Below are 12,346 nucleotides of genomic sequence, written 5' to 3' on the forward strand. Positions count from 1 at the left end.
CAGAGAATTCTGCTGGCAGCATGTGAGCTTCCATGAGAAGTCAGTGGAGGCCTAAGGATTCTCCCAGCGGGAGCATCCAGTGTTCTCTGTCGGGACCAGCCCCTCCCACTCGCCTCAGCTCCACCCTCCACAAAGCTGTCGGTGCAATTCTCCTAAGACATAAATCTGCCCATGACACTCCCACTGCTCAGGTTAAGGCCCCGTGCCTTAGCCTAGAATCATAGCAGTAAGAGAAATAACAATTGTAATTATAATAAAGTTATAGCTAACATGCCATGAGCATTCACCTGGAAGCGAGCATGCTGCTGCCAGCTCTGAGGCAATTTCTCATTCAGTCCTCCCAACACCCTGGGCAGGGGAGTTACTATACAAGGAGGCGGGACATCAGAAAGGTCAAGTGACTTGCTCACAGTCACAAGGCTACAAGTCATGCTGCCAGGCATCAAATTCAAATTTTGCTGACTTCAGAAATCAACCACTGTACCACTGGGCCTAAACAAATGGTTGTTAAAAAAAAAAAGTGTGGTGAGTACCAAGTGGCTCTCGCTCCTCGTGGGATCAGGACTTAGAACTTTCCCCCGTCATAGCCCTGATCACGCTGTGCCACAGTTGGCTGTTGACTTGTTGGCCCAGCGCTCCTCCAGAGCAGGGACTGTGCTGATTCTCTATGTCACCGGCACCTACCAGGGATCTTGGTACCTTGTCAGTGCTCAGTAAATGGCTGACGGGTCAATGGATTGGTGAGTGAATAAATGAATCCATTGATCCCAATCAAAGCCTGGCCCTTCTGCAGGAACCTCGCCGACTGATAAAAGCCCGTGGGGGAATCCCATTTCCCTAAATTCCTGCGGCACTTTTTCCTTGTATAATAGTTAATGGCACTCCAAGTTAACAGTCTGGCCACATGCAGTACCTCTCCCTGTAAGTCACTGATGCCTCCCCAAGCAAACCATACATATTTAAGGAGCATGGGTGGTACTTGGCCCTTTCCTTTTCAGAGTCACCTAGCTCAGGGCTGGGCACAGACTCTCAGTAAGTACGCTGAGTACAGTTGGCCTTTGAGCAATGTGGGGTTGGGGGTGCTGACCACCCATGCAGTCAAAAACCCAAGTATAAATTTTGACGCCCTAAAACGTCACTACTGGTAGCTACTGTTGACAGGCAGCCTTACCGATGACATAGTCTGTTAACACATGTTTTGTACGTTATATGTATTATCCACCATATTCTTATAGTGAAGTAAGGTAGAGAAAAGAAAGTGGTATTAAGAAAATCATAAGGAAGAGAAAATACATATATACAGTAAATATTTACGAAAAAATATCTACGTAAAAGCGAGCCGGCATAGGTCGAATCCGTGTTGTTCAAGGGTCAACTTCTGTGCGGCAGAGCACAGAAGGCAAGGACACCTACTGAGGAATGGCCCTTTGTTCTTTCTGTCCCCTGACCCTGCAGGAGCCTCCTCTGGCATCATCGACCTCTTGCCATCTCCCAGCGCTGCCACCAACTGGACCGCCGGCCTGCTGGTGGACAGCAGCGAGATGATCTTCAAGTTTGACGGCAGGCAGGGTGCCAAGGTCCCGGATGGGATTGTGCCCAAGAACTTGACGGACCAGTTCACCATCACCATGTGGATGAAGCATGGCCCCAGCCCTGGCGTGAGAGCCGAGAAGGAAACGATCCTCTGCAACTCAGACAAAACTGGTGAGTCTCGAGCCCAGCCTGGGATGTCCCAGCTGGTTAGACAGGGACACAGCCACCCAGGACATGGGAGAAAAGCAGGAGTATGAGAGGGGCCCTGGGAAACGAGTCTGCTCTCTGGTTTTCTGCCTGGTGATTCCTGGCCTTGGGGCAGAGCAGAGCTGGGAAAGGGGGGAAAAGTAGATATACAGAGACAAAGAATGCAAGAGCTGGGACTGGTGGTTTCAACCCGAGTTCTTCAGAACCCCAATCTCCGCAGAAGTAACTTAGGGCTGCTATACGTGAGACATAGGCAGAGGTACATCCTAACTTCAAGCAAAGCAGCTCTTCCTTCTCTGTATTATATACAGTAAGACTTCCAAAAGTGTATTTTCAGTGAAAGGGCCTCCTAGTTTGAACATTATTGCCATGCAGTAATAATTGCTAACATGTATTAGGCATTTTCAGCCAGCTGCTGTGCAAAGCAGTTCACAGCTTGGCGGTTAAGAGCACTCCACCACTAATTGGCTGTGTGACCTTGGGCAAGTTATTTAACCCCTCTGAGCCTCACTTTCCCTGTCTATAAAATGATCTTTATAGTATTATCTACCTTATAGGGTTTTTACGAGGATTTCTTTTTTACATTTTTAAAATATCTTTTTAAAATTACAGTTGATGCACAATATTAGCTTCAGGTGTACAGCATAGTGATTAGACATTTATATAACTTATGAAGTAATTACCCCAATAAATCTGTACCCATCTGATACCATACACAGTTATTATAATATTATTGACTATATTCCTTCTGTCTGGGAGAAAGCTGTCCATCGTCCTGAAGCCAGACTATTCAGTTCCTTCCCATATGTCCCTGGCACCTTTCGAGCTGCTGCCCCAGAGCTGGAGTTGAGAGCGAGTGAGTCCATCAGCAATTAAGTCTGTGCCTGGGCCCTTTAAGAGGAACACCTGGGATTCCAGCAGCCCTTGTCTCACCCAGCCACAGTCTCCACTGGTTTTCACAACCAGAAATTGTGGGGAATTCTCTTCCCAACATTGGAACCCTGGGCTGGGAAGCCTGGTATGTGTCTGGGACTCCTTTCTTGTCTGGGCGAGGGGAACCTCCACAGCCAAGATATCCCTCCCGATTTTTAATGGTCACACGTGGGTGTGGGGCCAGCCCGTTCTGTGTCTCTGCCCCTTCTACCAGTCTCAGGATGGCTTCTTCAGTATGTCCTTAGTTATAGGACTTCTGTTCAGCTAGACTTCACGCAATTCTCAATGATGGTTATTCTGTAGTTTAGTTCTAATTTTGATGTGGTTGTGAGAGGAGGCGAGCAGTGTTACCTACTCTGCCATCTTGACCAGAAATCCTCCCTTATGAGGATTAAATGACTTAAAGTACGTACAGTGCTTTAGAATAGTACCTGACACATAGGAAGTGCAATCCCTGTTAGCTGTTACTATTCTAGGCAGTGTCTCACATCTCTACAAACAATTTTATAAAAACATTATTGTGTTTCCTATTTTAAGGATAAGGAAACATCCCTGACAGGTTAAATCGCTTGTTTTAAATCATACAGCCCATGTAAGTATCAGAACAGAAATGTACGTTTAGAGCCAGCTAACTCCAAGGCTATGCTTTGTCACTACCCCACTCCCACCCCCACACACACAATGAAATGTTATGCAAATTTTACACCTTCATCTTAAATTATAATTCCACAATTTCCCATTTCAAATGCTACTTTTGTTAAATTGTCCAAATAAATAACCACAGCAGGTATTGCAGTGAGAAGACCGTATAGAAGAATGGCTGACAGCTCAGCCTCACTGTTGGAAAGTCATGTCCATATCTCATCTTTGCTACTACTTAAGGCATGACCTTTGAGGAGTGGCTAATCTCCCTGAGCCCATTTCCCCATATGTAAAATGGGGAAAATAAATACGAAATAATGTACAAAACTCACTTAGCAACACCAGATATATAATCAGTGCTCCATTAATTTACCTGATGTTTTTATCATTATCACCTCTGGTTCCACAGTATGCTGCTACCAGAACCCCACATTTCCTGTTTCAATCAATCTTTACCATAAATGTTCATGTATTTTTGGATACAGAGAATGAAACAGAGAGAGTTGCCCAGCTTTCCCTGTGGCATGGTACGTTTGCGTCCGAGCCAGTGTGAGGGATCAGTTCCTCTGGGACCTTCATGGTCCCCACCTACCTGCATGACACGGCACTGAGGTTTGGGACCAGGTTCAGAATTCAGCCCACAGTCTGAGGAATTGTCCTGTTGCCTGATCCTTGCAGTGCCTGGTGGTGTGCCCCCATGATGACCCAGAAGCCGGTGTCAATGTGACAAGGGCTTAGGAATCTACATACAAGTGCAAAGCAGCATGAACTGGGGTAGTGGCCACACACATACAGTCCTTGCTGAAATGGATCAAATACCCCTGGGAGGCAGGTCAGACAGGTATTAATGTTGCTGCTTAAGGAGAAGGAAATTGGAAGATAAAAGGTTGAGCAACTGGCCCAGGATAACACAGCCAATTACCAAGAAAAACAGGCTTGGACCTAGGTCGTTGGGCCCCACGTTCCAAGCCCATGCTATGAGACCAGTGCTTCTCAACCCTGCTACACTAGAAAACCTGACACACGTGTAAAAATATATAAATGCCAGGCCCCACCCTAGGATCCCACCCACCTCAATAAATCAGGGTTTCTGGGGGATTCTTTGGGGTCCTCATGGCTGAAAACTTTGCATTAGACAATGGTGCCTCTCGCTCATCAGAGCAGTCCACTCACCAGGCATTTTGGCACCTTCAAACCAGGAAGCCCTGGAGCTGCTCAGCTTGGGCCTTAGTACAAAACAGCACTTTACAAATTAGTTCAAGATTAGCACAAAGAGGATGAGGAAGATTTTTCTCTGATTCCTCTGACTTAAAAAAATAATCTATAAACACCTCCTTGCCCTAAATTTTAAAATATCAGGAATAAATTAAGTTTGATTAGGGCTTTTACATAGCAGAAAAAAATGTTCAGCTAATAAAAATAACACATGTTTATTATAGCAGGAACATGAGAAACAGAGAAAAGTATAAAAAGAGAATACATAAACCACCTAAAATCCTAATACTTGGAGATATTTTCTGATAACATTTGGTATACTTCTTTATTAAGTGAAATCTTATTGTATTTTTATGTCTTTATAATTTTCAACCTAGTTTTATAATACATGTGATGCTATTGTTATCTGTTTCTTTTCTATAACATCATTTCTCTATGTGATAAAATATTCTTTAAAATATAAATTGTATGGCAGTCTGAAACTCTGTCATGTGGCTTTATCATACTTCATTTGACAGGCTACCTTTTGTTAGACATTTAGATTGTCTTTTAAATGCAAATAAAGCAGTGCTATAATGAGTCTTCTTGTATCTATCTGTATGGACATTTCTGATATTTCCTGATCAGAAATTGATTTATTGAGTCAAAGAACATAAATGTGAGGAGGGCCATTGATGTAAATTTCCTCACTGCCCTCCCTTTGTGAAGATTCCTCTAGTTTCTGTCTTGTGCACTAAGTAAAACTGATTAGTGCTGAGCCAATTATGAAGTAATTTACAAATAGTTGGATAACAGAATTGATTAGTCATCAAGGGCTCAATGCAGTTTTTAAAAAGTAAGAAAGAAAAGCACTCTCACCACGAACAACCCAAAAACATCTCAGTGGCTAACACTCTTTCATCATAGTTTCTCTGATGTCCATGTCCAGCCATCCTAAGTGAGACTGGGGAATGAGGAAGCTCCTTTTCACCTCGAAATTCAGGGACCCTGGTTCCTGCCATGATTTGGTGCTACCATTTTCAACCACAGAGCAGAAAGTTAGAATGCAGTTGAGCACAGAATGGTTTTATTGGCTAGACCAGACAGTGGCATGTCTCATTTCTACTCACATTCCATTGGCCAGAATTTGGTCACATGGCCCAACCTAACCACAGAGGAAGCTGTGAGTTGAATTCAGCTGTGTGTCTAGGAGCAAAGAAAACAGGGTCAAGTGAACACATAACAATGTCTCCACCATGAGGATATTGTGTGGGGCAGTTGTGCCCCTTTTGAGCCCACCTTTGTTTGACCCTTATCTCTCCATGCCTGGTGTGAAAAATGCGCCTTCCTGCCTTCTCTCAGTAACTCCTCTCATACACATCTGCTCCTCCTACCAGGACCCCCTCTTCCAGGCATGCAGCCCTCTTGCTATCTCTAAGTTTCAACTGAGAGCAGTGAATGATAAGTGGACACATGCAGTGCCACTTCCCTACAGGGCTTTCCAAGAGAGAGAGGCCAACGTGGCCCAGCATTCAGGTGAAACAGACAGAGGTGCCATCCTGGTAGAGTGCTAAGATGGTCCCCCTGCCTGTTTGGAAAGAGAAGGGATACTCCCATACTTTCAGAAATACCCAGAAAATCACTCATATTTGAGTGGGATTGAGGTTGTCTGCTATAGAGAGGAGGTGGGAATCTCCCTCCCAGTGGCCTGTTGGCTGAGCTGCAAACACTCTTCAATCTGCTCCAGGCTGGTATCAGAGCAGAGACCAGAAGCTCTGGAGAAGTTTGACTCGCATCCCTAGGAGTTTAGGATGTATGAAAGTTTCCCGTGGGGTCTGAAAGCAAGAGGCTGATGGGGGTGCCTCAATGATGGGGTGAGGAGGAAAAGACAGCATAGGAATGGGTACCACACTACAATTTGACAGTACACAGGTATTTTTGTTCTTATTTTGTGGACCAAATGGGTATCCAGAATGGGCAAGACTAGAGCCAAGAGGGCTGCATGCCAGAAAGACATAATCTCAGCAGGAGAAGCAGATGTGGGGGAAAGGAGAAGTTACTGAGAGAGGACAGGAGACAGAGAGGAATCATGAAAGGTCAACTGGAAAGAGCATCACTCACACCAGGAATGGAGAGGTAAGGGCCAGCAAAGGTGGGATTGGAGCAGGTACAAACGTTCCAGCCATCCAGAAAGGGGGTGTCACTTATCAGGTCAATTCCTAAGTAACGATTATAAATAGGTTCTTTCTTATGGAGAGGTGGGGAGAGGAAAGGGTTCTAAAAAATATTTTACCAGAACCCAAACCCACTTCAGTGGCCATGGGCACCATATGAAGATCTCTGCAGGGCCTCTCCAAAAGCCAATCAATGTGTCCATGAAGGAGTATATATAGGCACCTGCCATGACAGGACATTTGACATCCCTGAGAAAATGACAAATTCCACTGGCTCTTTAAAGAGACTTTCCACATTGTTCTTTCTCACCTACCTTCTCTGCCTCTGACTGCAATGGGAGCCAGGAGGAGGCCAGGGGATGAGGAAGTGGAACAAGAAGAATGAAAGAACACACTTTACCACATTCTTTCTCCACAGTTGGCAACCAAGTCATGGGTCAAGACAGAGCAGAGGGCAAGTTCTTCAAACCATATGAGACACTGATGTTTGATTTTGAAAGAACCCTTTAAGACTATTTAGGAAAGAACCCTTTAAGACTATTTTAATATCTGAAAGTATCCAGAAGGCTTTAGGATCTGCCAGAGGTCTGGGCAAAGAAAAGGCAACAGAGCTAGCTTCAACAAAGAACACTGAAGGACAGGAAAGGAAAGGAAGCTGATTCCTGCGTGCATCGTGTCACCAGCCCATTGACTAACCAGGTAACCTGGTGTGAGCGGTGCTTCCAGGAATGCAGACGAATGGAGGGTGAGGGAGGGAGAAACCTCCTACACTAGAAGATGCCCTAGACCTCGCTCATTCTTCTTGTTTCACCTCCTCACCCCCAACCTCTCCTGACTCCAAATAAAACTAAAGGGGGAAATTCTGTTTTATATTTTTCTGGTATTTATCAACAGAAACTACAGGAAGTCAATTGTGAAATATGTAGTAAAATCTTCATAACCAGATCTGGGTATTTTGCTATTCCAAAGATGGAGTGCTCACCCAGGCACTGGCCCAGGCCAACCCTGCCACCTTGGCTTCTAGTCTTTGGTGGCGTCCTGAAAACCAAATATGCTCCTGTGAAAACAGCATCCAACACTACTTTGTTATGTTGCCATGGTCACGAAGCAATATAATAGTCCTTATAATATCTAATAGTCATTGAGCATCTGTTCTGGGCAGATGCTTTACATACATTTTCTCATTGTATCCATTAAGATGCTTTCACTTACAAGGAATACAGATCAAACTGAGACCAGATAATAAAAAAATAATAAAGGAAATGTGAGGTTCTTGTAACAGAAAGTGTCGAGGGCTATGACAGCTTCAGGCAAAGTGTGATCGAGGTCTTGGCTCCTTTTCCTTGTGATGGCTCAGCTCTGCCACCATGAGTGTATCCATGTTGTGTAAGTAAACATGGGTGTAGCAGTTCCAAGCCTCCCAGGTGTATATTACAACTTCTAGAGAGAAAGAGACGGTCTCTTTTCTCTCTGCCAAAAAAGAGGTAGTTCTTTCCCAGAACTTCTCCAAAGAATTCCTGAATCACTGACCTAGATTGAGTCACTTGCCAATTCCTGACAGAAACCCTGTGGCCAGGTGAATGGCCTGTGCTGGTGGACTTGGGCCTGGGCCCTGAACCAACCACTGTGGCAGAGGGATTCTTCTGAGCCTGTTTGGCCAGGACCTGTCAGAGCCCATCCTACAAGTGGCATTGGTGGTGTTTCCTCCCACTCAAGCGGCATGGGCAGGATGTACAAGCATCATCCACAATATCCTATTCTTATGCTAGGATAGGATCTTATTCCCATGGATTAGGGTAATCCAGCATTCCTGTCATGATACAGTTAAGGAAACTGAGGCTCTGAGAGGCTAAATAACCCTCCCAGCATCACCCAGAGACACAGCCACCCAAAGTCTGTCTGACTGTGGGGCCCGTGCTCTTTCCACTACCCTTGTTCACCTGCTCATTCACCTCACATGTATAGAACATGTGCCTCATGGAAGATTTCTATGTGGGCTTCTATGAAGTAAATGTGAGTTCTCAGTGTTGGTCAGAGGACCCCTCCTGCTCTCTCAGTGGGTGTTGTCTGGTGGCTACGGGACATTGGGGCTACAGGAATCCATGACATGAGATCTTCCAAGCAGGAAAAGAAATTGTATATCAGGGAAGGGAAAAGTCTTGTCCTTTGTCTGTGTGGGGGGAGAGAGGTTTGGAAAGTCATAGACTATGTCTAATGCTGGAAAATCAATCAGTCCCCTCCTGCCAGCAACTGAAAGTGAGGCAGCGCCCCTGAACTGCACAGAGCAGAGAAGGAGGTGTGATCTGTGGCCCCCTTCTCAAACTCGATGAAATAAAAGCCCTGCACTCTAGGAGAAAACAGACTATGTTAGAGGAGCCCAGAGTGGCTGATGTGATTGTCAGAGAGCTCCCTTAACCCTCCCAAAGTATTTGTACCAAAAAAATAAAAATAAAAGAGCTTGTTAACCTAAGTAATTTTTATCCAGGATCTAATGTAGTATCTAAGTAGAGGTTAGATTGGGATTTAAAGCCCAAATGGAATCTTAGCAATTTTGCCGTGGGCTTTCTTGAATCTCTTTCTTGCAGTTCAGTGAGCTCCACCATGTATGTTCTAGAACATTCCTCAGAACCAATTGTAAAAGAGGAAACTGGAATGCCAGTGTCCTTTAAGGTTGCCACGTGATGTGGCGGGAAGACACCTGTGACACTGCTGCGGGGCTTTTCTCACCCCCTCAAACCCGCTTTCTGTTTCCAGAAATGAACCGGCACCACTATGCCCTGTACGTGCACAACTGCCGCCTCGTCTTCCTCCTGCGGAAAGACTTCGACCAGGCTGACACCTTCCGGCCTGCGGAGTTCCACTGGAAGCTGGACCAGGTATGGCACTCACCCGGCATCTCGCCCCTGCTCGCCCCTTTGCAGGGTGGGTGGTGTGCTCCAGTCATGATGGCAGTGGGTAGGCACCTCAGGGGTCTGCTCACTGGCTGATTTTTGAAAGGATGAGCTCAAGGAGACAAACAGCATCTTGAAGTCAGGATGGAAACTGCTGCCTTACAGACCAGCCAGAGGCGGGGAGGGCCACACTCTCAGCTAGGACCCCACGTGGTCATTGGATCTGCTCATGCCCGTCTGGTCCATTTGCTCCATGTTGAACTCACAGGAAGCTGGTTGTCTTGATCCCCAGGCTCCGTTTGTGATACTTGGTAGCACATCTTTGTGTCATAAATGCTGTGTGCCCCCCTCTCTGATGCTCTATTGTGTCCTTTGGATGATGGTCCAGCCTTGCTTTTGGTGACACAGTTTGAGGACAGGGTCCCGAGGACTTTGAAGTAAACAGGGACATGGGACCCTGTGAGTACTGCATGTTTTTTTCTGAAGTGGCAAAATCTGTGACTCACTCCAGAGCCTCGTGACTCAAGATCACAAGGACCACTGCGTCACCCTGGTCAGTGACAAGGGAAGTGTCTCGGTCGAATCAAAAGCTTTGAAGTATCTGTTTCCAAGGGCTTTGCAGCACACATTGTGGAGGTGGCACTCACTTCCCTGGGTGGCTGTGCCACTGAAGAGGTAGTCTGTGCAGCAAGCCTAAAGTTGGCCTTTGGTTAGATTTGAAGACAGAGTCTTGAAATTTTTTCAGTTATCAAGAGGGAACGTGCCAGCAGGCAGGGGAGGAGATTGTAGGATGGGTCTGCGTAATAAAGCAGATGAAGGGATGCTCGTTCAATGGCCTTCCTGCCTGGGACCCCAGCAACTCCTTTTGCTTTCTTTCTGCCCCACCATATCCTGAGTGCCTCTGGGGACCTCAGTGTTTTGGGGCCTCCAAATCCCATTGTGTGTGCTTCCTGCCTCATCTGTCTAGGGCTGAACATTCTATAATCCTTTCCTTTCTCTCTCTTTATTACTCACACCTTCCCCTACCCTCTCTGGTCCTACTTAAGCCCCCAGGTCCCCAGTGGGGCTGATCTCAGAGAGTGTTATGGGAAGCATTCCAGGAGGAACCCATTTACACTGAGATGAGAATGTTTGCTCCCCCCTTTCATCCTCACAGAAGTACAGACATATGCTCGTTAAAAGAGAGATTCATTAACCTCAGGCAATCTCTCAATGGTGGAACATCAATGTGACAAGGTCAAGGGTGCCAAGCTGATAGGAAAAATGTTTGAGGGAGCCCGGTGACAATTGGCTGACCCATTCCCAACACCATCCTGCTGGGTCCTGGGGTTTGGGAAATACGGCATCAGGATTAGTATCTGTTCCTCTGAATTAGGAATTCTGGGTCTTGTAGAAATTATGAAATCTTGACGTTGTTTATTTGATTTCCCCACAACCTCTCAGCTACCTTCTAAAATGCCATATGGCTCATACGAGATGTTTTTAAATACGTAGTATGAATTGAGAAGAATTAAAATAAATTCGACATTGTGAAGGGTTTTAATCAGAACATTGCTGTACTGCCTGAGATAATTATAGATGGCCTGCGGCATTGTCTAAGGTGGGATTAAGAAACACTGATATAGACAAATGAATTCACAGGGTTTGGGATTAAAACTAGGTGAGGAAGGAATTCTGGTTCTGCAGATAAAGATACGGGGACTCTAGGAATTCTGAAATCTGTTCCCAAAGTGGTGAATTTAAGGAGAGCTGAGATTCACTGAACACCTTCCAAAGTACTGCCAGGCGTACTGTGTGTGTGAGCTCATCCCTGCCACGGTCCTACCCAGGGCAGGATATGAGGCAAGAGGCCAAGGTCCAGTAACTGCCCAAGGTCACACAGCTAACCATGGCGACGACCTGTCTTTCCCATTATGCTGTGCTGCTGCTTTGGTGAGCTTGCTAATTTAAAATTTAAAATGTTTTCCTTTTTAAATTTAAAATCTTTTAATTTAGAGATCAGAATTATCACTGAAATGCAAAATGTTTATAGTCTTGCTGAAACCGTATGAACCTGTCAAATCTTCACTTTGCTCAAGCTCCGTCTTCCTTGCCTTTGTCAGCAAGGGCTACCATGACAAAACACCGCCGACTGGGTGGCAACAGACACAGATTTCTCACAGTTCAAAAAGCTGAGAAGCCCATGGTCAAGGTGCTGGCCGATTCTGTTCGCAGTGAGGGCCCTTTCCTGGTTTGTAGGCAGCTGTCTTCTCGCTGTGTCCCTACATGGTGGACAGAGAGAGCTTGGGTACCTTTTCCTCTTCTGCTGAGTCACCAGTCCTATTGGATTAGGGCTCACCCCTCTCACCTCATTTAAACTCCATTACCTCCTAAAGTCCCTACATCCAAATACAGTTACATTGGAGCTTGGGGCTTCAACATATGAATTGAGAGGGGGACATAATCCAGTCCATAAAATTCTTCTACCAAAGAAATTGACATTAACAAATGTAGAGGCAGCCTGTTGGCACAGTGGGAGGATGAGTCGTGGGAGACCAAGATTGGTCTACGTATCAGAATTGATTTGGCGCATTTGAGCTGCGGGAGGTCAGGCTGGAGCAGAGGGGGAAGATCATATCCTCCTGAGCAAAGAGGGGTGTGGAGTTTTATAGGAGTGGGTGAACGAGGCTGTTCCCCCTTCAACAACAAAGGGTTTCAGGGCATGACCAAGCCCACCAGCTCCACACCCCGGCCCCAGGTCGCCATCCGGACCACCCAGGCCCACTGATGACA

The 12,346-nt window shown here is 45.9% G+C and overlaps 1 protein-coding gene across 1 annotated transcript in view; it reads left to right on the forward strand.

Moving 5' to 3' along the window:
- The window catches only part of CLSTN2 (calsyntenin 2), a 570,678-nt gene that overhangs the window by 471,676 nt on the left and 86,656 nt on the right, over window positions 1-12,346 (forward strand). Inside the window, exons 7-8 of the mRNA XM_019747346.2 lie at window positions 1,456-1,704; window positions 9,438-9,559. Of these exons, the coding sequence (XP_019602905.2) occupies window positions 1,456-1,704; window positions 9,438-9,559 (371 nt within the window). The remainder of the gene's footprint in view (window positions 1-1,455; window positions 1,705-9,437; window positions 9,560-12,346) is intronic.

This window comes from Rhinolophus sinicus, linkage group LG10, assembly GCF_036562045.2.
Source record: "Rhinolophus sinicus isolate RSC01 linkage group LG10, ASM3656204v1, whole genome shotgun sequence".
Classification (NCBI taxonomy): Eukaryota; Metazoa; Chordata; class Mammalia; order Chiroptera; family Rhinolophidae; genus Rhinolophus; species Rhinolophus sinicus.